The sequence below is a fragment of the Pristiophorus japonicus genome, chromosome 5 (assembly GCF_044704955.1).
Source record: "Pristiophorus japonicus isolate sPriJap1 chromosome 5, sPriJap1.hap1, whole genome shotgun sequence".
Taxonomy (NCBI): domain Eukaryota; kingdom Metazoa; phylum Chordata; class Chondrichthyes; family Pristiophoridae; genus Pristiophorus; species Pristiophorus japonicus.
In genome coordinates this window covers 48002917-48023102 of record NC_091981.1, presented here as the reverse complement: position 1 = coordinate 48023102, position 20186 = coordinate 48002917, and the positions used below count along the sequence as shown (strand labels likewise).

At 43.1% G+C, this 20186-nt stretch overlaps 1 protein-coding gene across 1 annotated transcript in view; it reads right to left on the bottom strand.

Moving 5' to 3' along the window:
* Positions 1 to 20186, bottom strand: part of LOC139264327 (putative tyrosine carboxypeptidase MATCAP2) — a 66991-nt gene that overhangs the window by 21072 nt on the left and 25733 nt on the right. The window contains exons 3-4 of the mRNA XM_070880612.1: positions 8033 to 8176; positions 7106 to 7238 (exon numbers count right to left, since the gene is read on the bottom strand). Of these exons, the coding sequence (XP_070736713.1) occupies positions 7106 to 7238; positions 8033 to 8176 (277 nt within the window). The remainder of the gene's footprint in view (positions 1 to 7105; positions 7239 to 8032; positions 8177 to 20186) is intronic.

Sequence of the window (20186 nt, the reverse complement as noted above, 5' to 3'; positions counted from 1 at the left end):
AAAACATTTAGAGAAGGCACAGCAAAACAACTGAGATGGATTCAAAAGGATTCAAAAAAAATATATTAAATAACACGACCATGAGGCTGGAACAATTGAGATAACGAAAAGCAGTCCACAGCCTACGTGCCAGACTTCTCTCTAGTTATGGAAAAGACAAAAAAAAAGTAATGTACTAAATAGGTGCTGAAAGAAAAAAAAAGTGAGATTTTAAATTGAGAAAAATTCCACTGCAGTCTAAAAAAAAATCGAGTTGGCAGAAAAACTCCATTAAATTAGGGCTTTCATTGACAGAAGGAGGACATATTAAAAACCGTAGACGTCTTAAAGAAAGAGTGCATGCACGAGAAACGTACTCAGAGTTCCACTGGGACCTCTGAGAAATGTATCGATAGACTACTTAGTTAAAATGGTTGGCTTTGCATTGACCGAGGCTGATGACGAAATTGAATTTCAGTAAACAAATGTGTGGTCTCGTTTTAAATCAATTAAAAAAATATATCTTTGGCAAGTACTTGAATAAGAAGTTAAAAAAATATTGGAGTTTAATCAAATGCTGCCTTTCCTGATGAAAAGATTTTTTTTCAGATGGTTACATGAAGTCACGTAATGACATCAGGTCTTCTTACAAACCTGTAAAGGAGTTAACCCTTTCCATTGAAAGCTGTTTCATACTGAACATTATCAATTTGGATTTCTTAATAGAAAAAAGACTCACCTAACAGAGGAATGGTGCGATAGTCAGAATAAAAATAAAAACAGAACTAGCTTATGTAATAATACTTGCCTGATACAATAAAGAAATAGATACTCAAACAAACAAAACAAATTGAAGAGTTAAAAGGCTAAGATAAATAAGCTGAAAGGGATCCACAAATCCAACTTAACCCTGATCTCCGATTTCACGGAGTGACCTCGACATGCATGGATATAATGCAGAATCAAGGGACCTGTGGGCCCTGGTAAAGCAAACCCTGAGCATGCCCGATTTCTAACTCACCTAGGACGTGCTACTCATGATGCATTGGTGGTTGCTCACCCTAACGATGTCCAGGATCGCCTAAACGCTATCTTTAGTGCTCTCACCACGACCCTTCAGAAGCCCGTCAGTATGGAGCCGCCTCGGGTGGAAGGACCAAAACCTGACCCAAGGGGATACCAGATGGAACCGCAGTATTGCGTGCAGGGTTGGGTGGATAAACAGGGATACGGTAATATCAAACACCCAAATGGCCCGGGCCCTGCTAATTACGGACCGCCCTACTGTCCCCAGCCTGGTATGGGAAGAGGTCGGGGCTGGGAAAGACGAGATGGATGCTTTATTTGTGGGCAAGGACATTGGAATAGAAATTGTCCCTCCCGTCAGCACGAAAAAGGAAGAGGAGGAAGAGGACGGGGATCTTACACTAACTTCTCCCAGAACAACCCCTTTGGCCAACCGTCCCCTGATTCGTATTGACTACGCAGCTTGATTGTGCAGGGACCCTCCCCGAATGACGAACCGATGATATTGTTAAAAATTCGGAATGAGTGGCAACCCTTCTTGATAGATACGGGAGCCTTCATGTCTTCTGTACAATCAAAGCTTAAACTCCCTGCCTCTACTGAAACACAGGGACTGTCAGGATTCCTGGGACAAGTCTCTACATTCCCGGTGTCAGAACCGGTTAAAATGGGTTACCAGGAAGAATCGGTGGAACATCGATTTGTTATCACAACCAATCTGGACTGTAACTTGATGGCTAGAGACCTCCTCTGCAAATTCCAGTTGCATTTGGAGTGTGGAGATGATGGGATTATTGTAAAACAGGGAACCCTTAAGCGGCAGTATTATACCACTAGAACCCCTCAGTGGTGGTCTCTGGACCTGCCGCAGGCACCCTATCACGTGACCCTAGCATACGATCCTAGTGGAAAGAATCAGGACCTGCAGAACTTTTATCAGGATCGCGAAGGGGAAGTGAAGGAAATTCTATTAAGGGCTAGAGTGACTGGACCGGAAGGGAAGGCAGATTTTGTGGAAATGGACAGCCCCCAACGGTGGCACCACATATTACTTGTGAAGTATTACCTCCCCACCACGCTAAAGATTTGGGAGTTATGGTGCGCCAGGCTATAGACGAGGCTGACCCTACCAGCCGGGATGTGCAAATTGTAAAACATGGCCGAACAGTCCAATTCCACGGGGACCCCCGAGAAGGTCTTAACGACTCTGCAGCATCATACTGGCTCTGACATACCTGACTATGTGGATCCTCATGTGTGGGCAGAGGACCCCTCCCAAGTGGGTTATATTCCCATTGATCCGATTGAGATCCCAGTGCAGGGCAATGTGGACTGGCCCTTATCCGACAGTACCCACTGAAATCACAGGCAATACCGAGTATCCACCGAGCTTTGGAGGCTAGCCGAGTCGAACCAATTTGCCAGTTTCCAGTCCCTAGCACGGCTAAACAAATGTGACAGTGGTTGGGGATGATCAATTACTGCAGATCCTGGATCCCTAATGTTGCCCTGATGACAAATAAGTAAGGCAGCTTTGAAATAGAAACCGCAGACGTCCAAGCCTTTAAGGAACTAAAGACAGCCCTGCTGCAAGCTCCGGCTTTGGGCCGGCCCCTCTATGACCGGCCCTTTCAACTGTATTGTACAATTCTGAAAGACTGTGCTACTGTTGTCTTAACACCTCTCACTCCGTAGCTGCCCTCCTGGGCCAACTGCAGACTCAACACCTTACCATGGCCAGGCAAAGCAGATATGAGATCTACTTACTAAACAATCCTAAGCTGACCTTTCGGCACTGTACTACAATTAATCCGGCCTATTTTCTTACTGAGCCGCCCCAAGATGAGGAAGAACCCAGTCATGATTTGAATTAAAGATAAACAGAGGCCACATCAGTCAGGGAAGATGTTGACGGAAGTTCTTCTATTAATCCAGAAGGTACACGAATCTCAGGATACGCCATAGTAAACCAGGAGAATCAGGTCTTGGAATCGGCCGCTTTTGAAACTGCCTATTCTGCTCAACAAGCTGAACTATTCGCCCTCACCCGAGTCTGTATCTTGGCCAAAGATCTCAAAGTCAATATCTATACCGACTCTAGGTATGCCTTTGGGTGGCCCATGATTTCGGACAATTATGGAAAAATAGGGGATTCCTAACCTCACAGGGGAATGAGATATTCCATAAGCAACTAGTATCTGATTTGTTGTAAGCCCTCATGCTCCCCAAGCACACTGCCATTGTTAAATGTACCGCCCACACCACTGGAAAATCCCCGGTTGATATAGGGAACCACTGTGCTGACAAAGAGGCTAAACAGGCCTCTCGTGACCAACAGATGGTAATGCCCAAAATGATGAGTCAGACTAAAAAATCCTGCAAAGGATAAGTTAGCCTCGGAAAAACCAATGCCAACCATCCAAGATGTTATAAAAGCACAGGAGGACGCTCCTGAAAAAGATAAACTGTTGTGGAAATATTATGGATGTACTTATGACAATGTTTCTAAACTCTGGACCACTCCCGCGGAACAGACTTGCATGTCTGACGAGTTGGCTCTATGGGTTATTGACTGTATGCATTTTGCTACTCATTGTGGAGCAAGAACCACGAGTGATACACTTTTGGCTACTTGGTGGCACCCTAGACTCCAGGCGCTCGCCCAGAACATCAGTAGTCGTTGCCTGGTTTGCCAGCAACATAATCCAGGGAAGGGAGTCCCCTGTGATTGGGGTAAAACGCCCCTACCCGAAGGTCCCTTTGAGACATTTCAATTGGACTACATTGAGTTGCAAAAAGTTCAGTGTTACAAATATGTGTTAGTAATAGCAGATGGATTGAAGCCTACCCTACCCTGGACAATAAGGCTCAAACTGTTGTTAAGGTGTTAATGAGGGAAATTGTTCCTAGATATGGTATCTCAGCTCGACTGATAACCACCTATGTTCTTTCTCTGACTCAGGCTCTGCGACTAGCTCACAACCAGGTTCAAGATGCTCACCTCGACCTCCCAGTTTTACCCGAATTGTCCCTCGTGGCACCAAGGAAGTATGGATTCGGAAGGGATTAGAGCCACAATGGGAGGGGCCTTTTCAGGTGTTACTCACTATCCCCACTGCAGCCAAGGTTGAGGGGAAAAGTGCCTGGGTTCACCTGCACCACTGCAAGCTCACCACCCTCTAACGAACCTATTTTACTGGTTATTCTAACTCCTGTTTCTGTTCCAGACTTCCTCTTCTCCATAGCTGAACAAGGCCGTTGGCATCCTAAATGGATTGTGGACCAGTCTGAACTTTTACCCGTAGTGATAGACAGCCAGCTACACTGACGGTGACCTGAGAAGAGAGACGGGAAAACTGAACTCTTTTAATCAGCAAAATAATTGGACTATTTATCTGAATCCTGAGCCATAAGATGAAACTGTGTCTGTATGCCACAGTCTGTATAATAGTGTTGATATATGACAGTTTCGGCGCATGGGAGGGGAGACAGAGACGAGAGCTCGCTCCATGTAAACACCTTTTTGTACATGTCTTATGTTTATGCGCAAAATGGGAACTTTTCTAGATGCTGGGTGTGTTCACATTCCCTATACATTCCAAAGGGGGAATTCCTTTGCGCCCCGTTCCACTGACCCTAATTGAGACTGTCAGATGGATTCAGAGCCAAACTATCACGAGAGGAGGGGGGGCCAATACAAATACGAGAGAGGAAAGGCGGGTCAAAAGAGGGATCACAGAGATCAGGAGGAGTATCATACCGTTACCACATGAACGACCACGGGGAAGTCACCAAGTGGGAGAGTGCTGGAGATCCCATTAGTCAGACATTCCAGGGATGGTACCAACCAACCTACAACCGTGAAAAGGAACCCCCATTCATAGCCCTGACCAATACCTCAGGGATTGGGAGGCCAACCAGGGACATATGTCTAACCCGAAATGACACCAGTAACAAGGGACATATCGTAGGGTACAGCAATTGCCCACAGTCTCAACCTCACCACAGGTGCACGAGTCACCATCCACTCTCACGATCCAAATCCTTGGTTGCCTAGGCGATGGACAGGGTTCTGCTATCTGGGATAGGTGGTGCCATTTGTGCGGCAAGTACGTACCCTGGCGGAAGCACATGCCTCCAGCCGATACAAGCGAGCCATCACCCCCACCGACAAGTTCTTTGGGGTCTTAATGTTCCCAATCGGGATAAGACGTCTCATGGACGAAGTACAGAACCTAGAGACGATATTGGAACAGATAGCTAACAATACTGCTGAAGCTCTGGAGGGCATCACAGCTGAAATGGTAGCAATAAGGACCGTAGCATTACAAAACCGAATGGCCTTCAATTACCTGTTAGCTGAGAAAGGGGGAACGTGTGCCCTGATAGGATCTGAATGTTGCACTTACATTCCTGATAGTTCAGAAAACATAACCAATCTCGCTGATCACATAAGAAGGGAGGTGAAGAAGTTATCCACACCAGCAGAAGGATCTATCTGGTTTGATTGGCTATCAGATGGATCTTGGAGATCCTATCTAATTGTTGGTTGCCTTAACCTTTGTTGTAAAGTAACGATGGCAAGGTTAGCAAACCCTCTTGTGGTCAAGGGCTCCCGAGTTATGATCCAACGAACTAAAGAACTACTCGACACTAACAACATGATTCAGGAAATAGAGTGTGAACGGATGAATGCGATACTCCTAGAATGATCCTAAGTGTTATCATGGAATGATAAAAGGGGGGAATGTGAATGTTTAAAAATGTATAGAGACATTGAAGTTGAGAACGTGGGAATTGTATAGGGACAGTATAAGCTAACAAAGAATTCATGGATGAATAGCCATGACATCTCAGACTCGAGACTGCGAAATGTTACAACACTAACACATATTGAAACAAAACCCACAGCTTGCAGAAAAACCTCAAGGTTTTATTAAATCATGTTATTAACCTGAAACATTAACAGAAGGTCTTTGTTTAAAATCAGACCATACTTAGGTCGGCTTATGAGTGGACAAAGGGAAAGAGGGATCAAAAGAGATAGGCTGAACTAAGATGTCACTCTAGCCCTATCTTGTTATCTTTTGCCGAAAATGTATAACCGTCGTCCCTTTACAATGTAACGTCACTTTGTCCGTAGGAAGTGGGTGCGTTCTATTCTTGCATTCCTTCTGTCTGATAAGGTCCCCGATCGGGATTTGCTTTTTAAATAAAAGCTTGCTTTGTTTAAAGCACAAACGGTATTCGTTTCAGTAATTTTGCTGAATCAGATTGAGGTAAAAGAATCCAGAAATCAACAACATCGGTATCATCTCTTGCTTTTCTGCAAATAGTGCCAAGGGATCTCCCTAAAGAGGCAGACAGACCTTAATTTGACATCTGATTCAAAGGATAGCACTGCCGATGATGCAACACTCAATACCGCATTGCAAAATCAGCCGGGATTATGGGCTCAAGCCTTAGTCTGCAGCTTGAACCCACAACTTTTTAATCCAGAGGCAACATTGCTGCCAACTGAGCCCAGCCTCAGTGTCCCTGTGCTAAGGAGTTAAATAAATGACAGTGGGAGTCCCCACCTCTGTTGGAAGAAATGTACCTGCATATAATCAGGTGTGATGGCCCACTGCCCTCCCACAGTTCAATAGCACTCTCCATGTTCTTAAATGAAAGATGGGCACTCGAGTGTTACAATCAGGCAGAGTGAATAGTGCCATCAATGTGTAGAACTGTTTCAAGGTGGAATGAGGAAGTAGACATCCTATTGTACTCTACACACCTCCATAATGGTCAATCTGGAGCAGAAGTACCTCAAACGTGATATCTTCTAAGTATGTTACAAATTATTTGCCCAATATATATTACCATGAGTAATTCCATTGCAGAGCAGAGAGGTAAATGTATTTAAGGATTTTGTTTTAGTATTGGAAACTTATTGGTTATTGCACTGACCCCTACCCTTTTGAACAAACATAACTTTTAAAGTTGGTACAAACACTCTGGTGAGCACCTCAAGGTTATGGTTATTTGTTGACCTACTGAGTTAAGCACTATCTACCCTATTTTCTCAGCTATGAAACATCAATGTGGATTCTCACACCTATCTCGTGCCTCAGCATCCCCTCTAGCCAGTGCTCTCGAGCGGTAGAAACATTGATGGTCAGAGTCGGACGTCCATTCACTATCGTCATAGAGGCACGGGAAAGCAGATCATCAGTTAAGTGGACTGCGATCTGCAAAGTTAAATAATAAAATGTATTTCGAAGTCTTGCAGAACACGGACAACCTGCAGTAACCAAGCAGAAAATAGTGATACTAAAAAGACATTGAAATCCTTCACCTAAATTTAATTAAACATTTCTAGAACTAACGGATGAAAAGTGCGTTTAAACTCCAGGACTTTATTTTGTCGTCATTAATTTTTGAGTTTCACAGGAACATTTGCATAGGAAACTGGAACGAATAGATTCCCTTTAATAGGGAATTGATCCATACACACTTCGGAGGTTCCAGGCCCAATGTTGGACGTAATCAGATAGCTAATCTCGGCAGCTGGTGCTACAATTGGTCTGGCCTCCCCCCACCCCTTTTGCTAGAAATTGTGAGAGAGCAATGGGTGAGGACAGAATCGGACTTGTCAAAGTTCAGCTTTTTCTATTAGTTTGTAACAAATTCTAGAACTAAATAATTACTGAGGTTTCTTACTTTCACTTTCAATAAAGGGCTTCACACACTTTGCAGCAATATCCAGGGATCATCTAATAAGCCACCATCTTTTAAATTATGATTTAACATGTAATATAAATGTGGCACAAATACCACACACAGTTTACAAGTGAACTTAAATTTATAGTAGACTTCCGTTCAAATACAAGACCCAACACAACCTACCCAGTCCTTTTTTCCCACAACACTATTTTCACATTTTGCAGTCATTAAAACGGTATAAACTAAACCATTCACACAAATTAGCATTGCATGACTATATCGACCAGTATTAGACTCTGGTCTTTCTACTCAGGCTTACATCACCCAGGCAGTCCTCCCTCTCCATGTACTTCTTCACATAGAACCAGATGCGGCTCTTGGTGAGCAGGCTTCCCCCCGTTGCTTGTTCAAACTTCTCATAGCTGCCATATTTCTGGAGTGCCATTTTCATTATCTTAATCGCCTACCGGAGAAAGAAGATTGTTTGAAGTACATTATTTGTCAAAGGATATGCAAGAAAGATATAAATCAATGTCCTTATTGTTGGCCTGGTGAATGAACTGTAAGAAAGCATTTAATGGTGGCCCAGACTTTTTAAAAAAACTTTTCCAATACATGCCAACCTAAGAAACTAGCAAAAGTTGACCAAAAGCTTAAAAATAAAGCTGTTGGCTCAAACCATCCCATAATATAGAACTCAAAATAGATGAGGACAAGGTGTTAGATTGAAAGTGCAAGGGGACACAGGCTTGTCACAGCTAAGCTGCAGGAAAACCTCAATTTGAGGTGGAAAAAAATACTAGAACATCAGGTGGTTAAGGCAGGGACAAGTTTGAGTTACTGAAAAGGGGTAGGAGTGCTAGAAGTGCATTTATATAGCCCCTTTCACATCCTCAGTACATCCCAAGGTGTTTCACAGCTAATTAATTACTTTTTAAGTCTAGTCATTGTTGTAATGTAGGAAACATAGCAGCCAAAGATGTTCACAGCAAGCTCCCTCAAACAAGAATGAGATAAAGGACCAGTTAATCAATTTTGATGATGTTGATTGAGGGGTGTCCCGAAGGCGTGAAAGTCGTCATATACTTTTTCTAAAAAGGCTCAACTTTTTCTGCATTTTATACAGCTTAAGTCACTGAATAATAATTCTGAAGGGGCACTAATGTATGACCTGGGGCCGTGGAAGATGGTCCGTGGAAAAGTATGTGTATCTTAACCAAAAACAAACTGAAAATCCACCATGCAAGGTAGAGCAAAAATTAAATTATAATGTAAATAATGGATCATGAGATTTTGAAAGATAATGGAAGACTTACATTTATATAGTGCCTGTCACAACCACCGGATGTCCCAAAGCAACTTACAGCCTATGAAGTACTTTTGAAGTTATAATGTAGGAAACGTGTCAGCCAATTTGCACTCAGCAAGCTCCCTCAAACAGCAATGTGATAATGACCTGATAATCTGTTTTTGTTATGTTGAGTGAGGGATAAATATTGGCCATGACACCAGGGAGAACTCCCTGCTCTTCTTTGAAATAGTACCATGGGATCTTTTATGTCCACCTGAGAGAGCAGATGGGCCCTCGGTTTAACGTCTCAGCTGAAACAAGGCACCTCAGACAGTGCACTACTCCCTCAGTACTTTTTACTCAGGAGTATCAGCCTAGATTTTTGTGCTCAAGTCTCTGGAATGAGACCTGAACCCACAACCTTCTGACTCGGAGGCGAGGGTATAACCAACTGAGCCACTGGCGAAATACCATCTAAGCAACTTTTTAAAAAGTGGTCGGCAAACTGTATTATAACTATTACATCAGCGAGGCCTGTGTCACTCAGTATCAGTAAGATACCCAATACTTTTACCTCATCAGTTACATTGACTCAACGGGCCAGATTTTGTGGGAATAATAATAGTGTGTTAATGTGAAAATTGGCCAGCAAGTTCAGTGCATTAAGAGAAACGCCAGGAGTTGCGAATCTTTGGAACTTTTTGGTCGATTTACGCCGCTCCGCTGTTTACGTCGCAGATTTGAGGGCCTGGTCTTCAACCACTCTTTTTCTCAGGCGGCCGAAGGCTGCACTGGAGGCGGTGTTGAATCTCATCAATGTCTGCCCTCACTGATAAGAGGCTCTCGCGGTATGGGAAATGTATGGCTCAGAAACATGAACCATGTACAGTAGACACCCCAAGTCGCTGGCGAAATACCACCAACGACGTCTCCGCAAGATCCTGCAAATCCCCCTGGGAGGATAGACGCACCAACGTTAGTGTCTTTGACCAGGCCAACATTCCCAGCATTGAAGCTCTGACCAAACTCGATCAGCTCCGCTCGGCAGGCCACATTGTTCGCATGCCTGACACGAGACTCCCAAAGCAAGTGCTCTACTTGGAACTCCTTCACGGCAAATGAGCCAAAGGTGGGCAGAGGAAACGTTTCAAGGACATCCTCAAAGCCTCCTTGATGAAGTGCAACATCCCCACCGACACCTGGGAGTCCCTGGCCGAAGACTACCCTAAGTGGAGGAAGTGTTTCCAGAAGGCGCTGAGCACCTTGAGTCTCATCACCGAGAGCATGCAGAAACCAAGCACAGGCAGTGGAAAGAGCATGCGGCAAACTAGTCCCACCCACCCCTTCCCTCAACGACTATCTGTCCCACCTGTGACAGGGACTGTGGTTCTCGTATTGGACTGTTCAGTCATCTAAGAACTCAATTTTAGAGTGAAAGCAAGTCTTCCTCGATTCTGAGAGACTGGCTATGATGATGATGTTTACTTCGCACAAACAGCAAAGTACCCTCCTTGTTAGTTTTAAGAAATTTCTGGATTTGCACATCAATTGCCCATTAAACTCGCCACAAAAAGTTAAGTCTGGTAAGACCTTGATGGGCATTCATTCTATACCCAGCGACAGCACTTAATGTAAAAGAAAATACAGGATTTTACCCAATCGAATCAGAAAAGTATTGAGGTAATGTATGCCACTTTACACCACTTCATTCAGCTTATCCTTTTAAAATTTTATTCATTACCAGCAAGACAGGGTTAAATAAATGAAATAGGCCCAACATTTAGAAGATTAAAAGCAGTAAACACACTTGAAATTCTAGTAAATATTAATTTATCAGCACTAATTTCACACCAGTTGAGGTTAAGCAGCATATACCATATACGTTTGACTGTCAACAATTTTCTTCTTCTTGTGTCCTTCATAATGCAAATTCCTAACCTCATTTTAGCATAGATTCACTGCTGTAATCAAAGCTAAATGAACTCTGTCCAGTCTGCATCTGGCCACAACCAACTGAACATATTCACGACCACAAATAGCTAAATATAATAGGATGCAGAAATTCACACAATTTATTTCCCTGCTTGTAAGTGGACTCTCCAAAACACAGCACAGTTTCAAAACAGAGTAGGGAATGCTCTGGTGCAATAAATGTACATAGTGACAGAGCCGGACTCAGTTGGTAGCATTCAGCAGATCGTGGATTCAAGTTCCACCAGGGCGATTTCAGCACATTGTGTAGACTGATATTTCAGAGCAGTATGAAGGCATCAATTTTTTGGATGAGACATTAAACCCAAAAGGATGTTAAAAAAAAATATATATATATTTATTCCATGGTACTGTTTGAAGAAAAGCAAGGAAATTCTCCCGCTGCTCTGGTCAATGTTCCTCCCTCAACCAACACCATCAAAAACAGGAGTATGCAGTCATTATTGATGGCTTCCCTTCTGAAGTAGAGCCTTTCATGCACTGTTCCTGGGTGATAGAAGCAGATAGGGGAGGGAGATCTATAGATTCTGGATACCCACCTTCTGTGCAATACTGAGTGACCAGCCCTTCTCCCCATTCCTGTTCCTCTTCTTCCTCCAAAGAACTCAAATGCAGGGGTATTCCCCCATCGTGGCCTCTGGAGGAGAGGCAAATGTCCGAAGTAACCCAATAACAGAACCCACAGTACACATTACAGTAGTAGTCAGCAACAACAACAAAGCTCCAGATTGGTTGCTAAAAGGGACATTTGACAGCAGCTTCAATGCAAGGATTTAATGTTCCTTTAAACTTATTCTATCCTTGCCATAGGGTCTAGCAATGGAGGATGCCTGTAAACTAGCAAGAAATATAAAATCAGATAGCAAGAGCTTCTACAGATAAATAAAAAGGAAGAGGGTAGCTAAAGTAAATGTTGGTCCCTTAGAGGATGAGACTGGGGAATTAATAATGGGGAACAAGGATATGGCAAGGACTTTGAACAAATATTTTGTATCGGTCTTCACGGTAGAAGACACTAAAAACATCCCTATAATGGATAATTAAGGGGCTTGGGGGGGGGGGGGGGGTCACGGGGAGAAAACTTAAAGCAATCACTAAAGAAAAAGTACTCGGTAAAATAATGGGACTAAAGGTGGACAAATCTCCGGGACCCAATGGCCTGTATCCTAGGGTCTTAAACGAAGTGGCTGCAGAGACAGTGGATGCATTGGTTGCCAATCTACCAAAGTTCCCTGGAATCTGGAGAGGTACCAGCAGATTGGAAAACGAAATGTAATGCCCCTATTTTAAAAAGGAGGGAGACAGAAAGCAGGAAACTATAGACCAGTTAGCATAACATCGGTCACTGGGAAAATGCTGGAGTCCATTATTAAGGAAGCAGTATCAGGACATTTAGAAAATCATAATGCAGTCAAGCAGAGTCAGCATGGTTTTATGAAGGGGAAATCATGTTTGACAAATTTGCTGGAGTTGTTTGAGGATGTAACGAGCAGGGTGGATAAGGGGGAACCAGTGGATATGGTGTATTTGGATTTTCAGAAGGTATTCTATAAGGTGCATAAGATAAGAGCTCATGGGGTTGGGGAGAATATATTAGCATGGATAGAGGACTGGCTAACTAACAAAAAAGAGAGAATCGGGATAAATGGGTCATTTTCCGGTTAGCAAATGGTAACTAGTGATTAGTACTGGGGCCTCAACTATTTACATTCTATATTAATGACTTAGATGAAGGGACCGAGTGTAATGTAGCCAAAGATGGGTGGGAAAGCAAGTTGTGAGGAGGACACAAAGAATCTGCAAAGGGATATAGGCAGGCTAAGTGAGTGGGCAAACATTTGCAGAAGGTGTATAATATGGGAACGCGTGAGGTTATCCACTTTGGCAAGAAAAATAAAAAAGCAAATTATTATTTAAATGGAGATTACAAAATGCTGCAGTACAGAGGGACCTGGGGGTCTTTGTGCAAGAAACATAATGCAGATACAGCAAGTAATCTGGAAGGCAAATGGAATGTTGGCCTTTATTGCAAGGGGGATAGAGTATAAAAGCAGAGAAGTCCTGCTACAATTGTACAGGGTATTGGTGAGACCATACACTAGAGTACTGCAACAGTTTTGGTCTCCTTATTTAAGGAGGGATATACTTTCATTGGAGGCAATTCAAAGACGGTTCACTAGGTTGATTCCTGAGATGAAGGGGTTGTATGAAGAAAGATTGAGCAGGTTGGGCCTATACTCTTGGAGTTTAGAAGAATGAGAGGTGATCTTATTGAAACATAGAAGATACTGAGGGGGCTCGACAAGGTAGATGCAGATAGGACGTTTCCACTCGAGGGGGAATCTAGAACTAGGAGGCATAGTTTAAGAATAAGGGGTCACTCATTTAGAACCGAGATGAGGAGGAATTTCTTCTCTGAGGGTTGTAAATCTGTGGAATTCTTCACCCCAGAGAGCTGTGAAAGCTGGGTCATTGAATAAATTTAAGGTGGATGCGACAGATTTTTGAACGATAAGGGAGTGAAGGGTTATGGGGAGCGGGCAGGGAAGTGGAGCTGAGCACAAGATCAGATCAGCCATGATCTTATTAAATGGCAGAGCAGGCTCGAGGGGCCAAATGGCCTACTCCTGCTCTTATTTCTTATATAGGGAGCAGTTATGGCAAGCATTAATGACCATGTAACATCTTACCTCACACTGCCACTAGGCCTTCATTTAAATACATCTGCACAGAAGTGGATGGACAGTCCTGGCATCTGCCTACACTCCTGGTGAACATTCAATGAACGTAAAAATGGGTAGGGATGCAGTAAAGCAAGTATCCCATCCATTCTCCACCCATGCTCAACCCAGATCCATCCAAATTCAAACAGGTGAAGATAGCCTTTATTATGCAAGACTTAGTTCAACTTCAAAGCAGGCAGAACATGCTTTGAATGAGGGATGAAGCGTTGGTCTTTCCTTTTAAACTAGCCACCAAGAGGGAGGGAGTTGGGCTAATGAGCATCCTCCTAGTTCAGTGTAAAAAGCAATTAAAGTTCTTCTAGGTACACTCAGCTGTCAAAAACAATTCTAGCAACTTAGAAAGACAGGAAATTATTTTGGGAGTTCCAAAAGACATTCTCCTAGTCTCAGTACCAAACCAGAGCAGTAACTTGCATTGATATAGAGCATTTAATATAAAGGAATGCCCCAAAGTGATTCAGAAATAGACACAAGGAAAACAGACAAGCCAAGAAAAGACAAGTTAGGGAAGATGAGCAAAAGCTTGGTCTGAGATGGGTCTGACAGGTTTTTAAACGTGGAGAGAGAGGAAGGGGCAAGAAATTTAGGGAGGGAGTTAGAGAATAGGAATTCTTCCATCAATGGGAGGGGGAGTTAGTCAAAAGGATGTTGCTATTTATGCATTGGGGAAAAGCGAGCCAGTGTAGATCAGCTAGGAGGGGGTGATGGGTGAGCAAGACAAACCTTTCTAATAACAAACTTTCTGGATTCTGTGATGGTCTCCATTTCACTATGCTGTGAACCCCAAGCATATACCTGTAGTACTGTCGCACACAAATTGGTGTCCGATGTGAGAAACATTTATATCTGGGTAATAACATCTCATTATCTACCAAAGTCAGGGTGGTAGTTGTTGTGATTACAACTGGGCTAGCAAACTAGTTGGTCATTAGTTCAAATCCCAACAAGCTAAATTGTGAAACTGAATTCAGTAAATCTTGCAATTTATGGACTGGCACCAGAAAAACAAAATGCCGATGAAAGCTGTTGGATTGTTGTAATGTATTTTAGGGGAAGGGAGGCCGTCAGTCCTATCTGCAATAGTGAAAATGCTGATGTGCAACTAAAGCAGTCTCGGGTCTATTCTGGTACTTGGAGACTTGTGTGGCAGCTATTGGGGCTTTATCCAAGATTACCAGAAGAACCACCACAGGATTGAAAAGGTTGCCTTTTTAGCTGTATAGATGACTAGATAAGAAATGGCTTTAATAATTACATTTCTGGAAACAAATCCACAAGGAAAATCTCCAATATCAAATATTTAGAGCCACAGTCTTTGTGAAAGTGGTTAACAAACTTTCTATCTCACTGTTCTTCACAACATCCCTTCCCAAAGGATCAGGATAGTAACTCTTACTTATTTCCCAAAATTTATGTCCCTTTTACATGTATGTTGAGGAAAATTAGCATAACCATTAGCTGATCCCCTGTGGCGTTACTCACGAGAAGTCTAGGGTCTGGAGCACAGTTGCTTAGCTTCTCTCTCGAAATTAGATTGGTTTTCAGAGAAAAATAAAAGCACCGCAGGAAAAGAGTGTCTTTCACTTGTATTTTTGTTTAAGATTCTTCAGTTGCAATTTACTAGCGCTTATAAAAAGGTATGACTTCTGAAATATATATAGGTTGGAGAAAAAAATACTGTTGATTACATTGCCTTGCTGATTTTCAACCTCCTGATTTCAATTATAATTTCCTGTGTTTTTTTCCCCACAATAACAAGGCCATTGGATATTATTAGAAATATCAACAGCACCATCTAGTGATGATTAGGAAAACATGAATACAGTTGCTTGGAACTTGCAGTCTCTTTGATCACATCTATATACAGTTGAGTATCTGTTATCTATGATAATGGAACATACGATTCGCTAGATGAAGGCAGACAATGTCATCTAGTTGACCATCTATCATCCTGGTCTCATGATCCAACGATAATGGAGTTGTTGACTAATCATAGCAATTAATGTACAACAGACACGTGGAAAGGAAAACCCCAAATGTGGAGAGCTTTGGGAACCGTAGGCCCAAAGTCACCTGTTCTGCCCAAGCATGCCACATGTACTCAAATTACTCATTTACTTTATCCTAGAATGTATTTACTGAAAGAAATCTATCTTATTTGCATTTACTGAAAGAAATCTATCTTATTTGCATTTACTGGAGGGGAAACCGCCCTTTGGCCCTCTGCCAATGAAAACTGACAAATAGTCGAGAGTCCCTGAATTTTGCCCTTATACGTTTGGTGCAACAAGAAAGAAAAAAAAAAGACTTGGATTTATATAGCGCCTTTTATGACCGCAAGACATCTCTAAGCGCTTTACAGCCAATGAAGTACTTTTTGGAGTGTAATCATTGTTGTAATGTGGGAAACGTGGCAGCCAATTTACGCACAAGCAAGCTCCCACAAACAGCAATGTGATAATGACCAGATAATCTGTTTTGGTATGTTGATTGAGGGATAAATATTGGCCAGAACACCGGGGATAACTCCCCTGCTCTTCTTCGAAATAGTGCCATGGGATCGTTTACGTCCACCTGAGAGAGCAGACGGGGCCTCGGTTTAACGTCTCAGCCGAAAGACGGAAACTCTGACAGTGCAGCATTCCCTCAGCACTGCACTGGAGTGTCAGCCTAGATTTTTTTGTGCTCTAGTCCCTACCTTCTGACCCCACAACCTTCTTACTCAGAGGCGAGTGTGCTACCCACTGAACCACAGCTAGACACTAGACCATTCACTTGCCAAGAAAAAAGATGAAATACATATAAAATGTACAATGAGCCGATGCCTCAATTCTGGTGCAAAATCAGGATGACATAACAGCAGTTTGGATAATAGAAGTTTCACTGTAATGTCATTAGTATTTATTCATTCTTCTGCTTTGTTTTCATGTTTCTCCTGCTCATCTTCTCACCCTCTCTACCTCTTCTCCTTTAAGACGCTCCTTAAAACCTGCCTCTTTGTCTGAACTTTTGATCAACTGTCTTATCTCTTTATGTGGCTCTGTATCAACTTTTGTTTGATAATGCTCCTGTAAAATGCACTGGGACGTTTTACTACATTAAATGCTTTGTTGATACAAACTAAGAATGCAAACAGGCATTAATCAAATCTGAAATGTGGAGTCCTATTTTCTAGATGCAAAACAAGGACTAGCTGGGTAATGTGCAATCATTGTGCGACCACTTGCTCATCAATGTCCTCATGAGAAAATGCCGCCCAGTCAGGTTTTTCTCCTTGTACTTCACATTAATATGGTAATTTTAAAAAGTTACTTCTAAATACCGACAACACAAGATCATAATTTAAATCATAATGTTATTATCTGCAGTGCACACCAGTCGCAGAAGGCTCCAACCATACTTGGGTGGGGGCATGCTGTTCCCTCTCCAAGGCCATCCAGGCACGGTCTAAACCGCGAAAGAGAGTCATGCAGCCAGAGCAATCCACCCCGTGAGCCATGTCTATCCTGGACCCGTGATTGGCCATCTTTAGCAGGCTCAGAAGCAGACTCATAAGACCACCCTCCGGCTTGCGATTACTGACTTGCATGAACTGAGTCAGTCAAAAAAAATGTTTTATATTACATCGGATTGCATGATTTTTGCTGTTGTTTTGGAAATCAAATTTCATAATGTTAGCAATTTTTCCATGAAAATCCATAAATGAATTTGTGACCTTGCTCCTTGTCCTCCCTCCCTTTCTCTCTCCCCTCTGGTTCCATCAGTGCAATATCAGCATGTTACTGTACAAACAGATCATTTGAGTTGCATTTTTCAAAATGTACCCACATAATTTTTTTTTAGCTTTTGTTTAAGCTATTCAATAAATCAGTAAAGAAACATGGGAGAGGCATACATAGTGAGAGATACAGACACAAGGGAATATGGAGGGAAGGAGAACCACAGAAGGAATAAAAAGTGAAAAGTGAAAAATAAAGTTGAAGATGGAGAGAGAGAGAAAGAGACAACTATAGATAGGGGTAGAAATTCAGGCCCGCCAGAAACCTGTTTCTGTTTTTAAAGTGCTTTTTCCTAGATGAGGTGGCCTCTTTCATGAAATTTAGCTCGGATAACACTTTTTTTTCAGGCGGTCCGGAAGTCAGTCATTATGGGGCTGGAAGTGGGGTGCTAAGCAGAAGATTGACAATGAGAAGGGCAGAAGTGGAGGCAGGACAGAGTCTCCGCCGCATTCATTCATCAGCGGAGCGGTGATGACGTCATGATGCGTGTGCATCACCACGGCTCTCCCCTTCCCTTAAAGGGAGAGCTTTCGCCATTTTAAAACTTCGGTCCACTGGGCCACCAGGGAGAGTTTTGGCCGGGCCAGTGGCCTGGCATCCAAGAGGGGGTGCCAGGCGGCCCGGCCGAACCCAGGGACATAATTGTTGGCCCGACCTGGTAGTCGGCTGAAAAAAAACTTACCGGCTGCAGCAGTGTGCCCGCCCCTTGAATAACCGCCGCGCTGTCATGTCGCACACACTTTCAACAAGGTGCAGCGACAGCAAAAGCTGTTGGGGGCACCATGCGGCAGATCAAAGATTTTTCACTGTGAATTTGGCTAGAGGTGCAGGAGATAGGCAGTGTGCGCTTTGATTACGCACTTAGGACAGGTTGGTAGCAGTGGGGCGGAAATTGGGACCGCCGGAAACACCCCAGAGGTGAATGTCGCTGGCGGTGGCTATTCGACGCTGCCGCTTTACGATGGTGGGAGGCAGAATTTCGGCCCTTAAGAGTAAAAATTGCAGGGTTATGGGGAAAGAGCCAGGGATTGGATAGCTCCTTCATAGAACTGGCACAGGCACAATGGGCCAAATGGCCTCCTTCGGTGCTGGATGATTACATGATTTGTGGTTTTGTTTTCCACAAGTAAACTGGATATTGATTTCCCACTGTCTCCAAGTTTGCAGATGACACTAAACTGGGTGGCGGTGTGAGCTGTGAGGAGGCTGCAGGGTGACTTGGGCAGGTTAGGTGAGTGGGCAAATGCATGGCAGATGCAGTTATAATGTGGATAAATGTGAGGTTATCCACTTTGGGGGCAAAAACACGAAGGCAAATATTATCTGAATGGCGGCAGATTAGGAAAAGGGGAGGTGCAACGAGACCTGGGTGTCATGGTTCATCAGTCATTGAAAGTTGGCATGCAGGTACAGCAGGCGGTGAAGGCAAATGGTATGTTGGCCTTCATAGCTAGGAAATTTGAGTATAGGAGCAGGGAGGTCTTACTGCAGTTGTACAGGGACTTGGTGAGGCCTCACCTGGAATATTGTGTTCAGTTTTGGTCTCCTAATCTGAGGAAGGACATTCTTGCTATTGAGGGAGTGCAGCAAAGGTTCACCAGACTGATTTCCGGGATGGCTGGACTGACAGATGAGGAGAGACTGGATCAACTGGGCCTTTATTCACTGGAGTTTAGAAGGATGAGAGGGGATCTGATAGAAACTTATAAGATTCTGACGGGACTGGACAAGTTAAATGTGGGAAGAATGTTCTCGATGATGGGGAAGTCCAGAACCAGGAGACAGTCTTGGGATAAGGGGTAGGCCATTTAGGACTGAGAGAAGGAGAAACTTCTTCACTCAGAGTTGTTAACCTGTGGAATTCCCTGTCGCAGAGAGTTGTTGATGCCAGTTCATTGGATATATTCAAGAAGGAGTTAGATATGGTCCTTACGGCTAGGGGGATCAAGGGGTATGGAGAAAAAGCAGGAAAGGGATACTGAGGGAATGATCAGCCATGATCTTATTGAATGATGGTGCAGGCTCGAAGGGCCGAATGGCCTACTCCTGCACCTATTTTCTATGTCCATGTCTATGTGTGGTAAATAAGTCAGTCAGTGAACATGCCTACATTTCATGCATGCTCAGTGGATTGCTGCAACTAGTTCACTATAATCCTCCAGCTGAAAGCAACAACTTCCAGAATGTTGTCTCTTTTAAAAAAAAAGATGTTTAGTCTCAATAGTTGGTATTGTTTAAATTTAGACAATCCGCCACGGCAATAAAATCTGTATGCAGAATTTCGTTTAAAAAAATAAGCAGCTCCATAAATGGAGCTGAACCCAAGATCAGATCAACTATGATCTGATTGAATGGCAGAGGGGCCAAATGGCCTACTCCTGCTCCTATTTCTTATGTTCTTATGTTCTCACATTTTCAGCTGCTTGTCTCTTTATCCTGAAATCTTCAGACTTTCAACTAGGCAAAAATGGATACAAGTGAGGGCAGAATAAAAATATGGGATATACAATTTCCTCAATAATAAAAAATAATGTTTCCTCGCTTATTTGGGACATGGAGAAGTAGAATTAATTCTGTCCCTCTGGGCTGGTTATTCAATTTCTATGTCGCTATTTAATTATTTACTATTACATTACACCATTGCTATTAAGGAAGCGCATGTCTTGC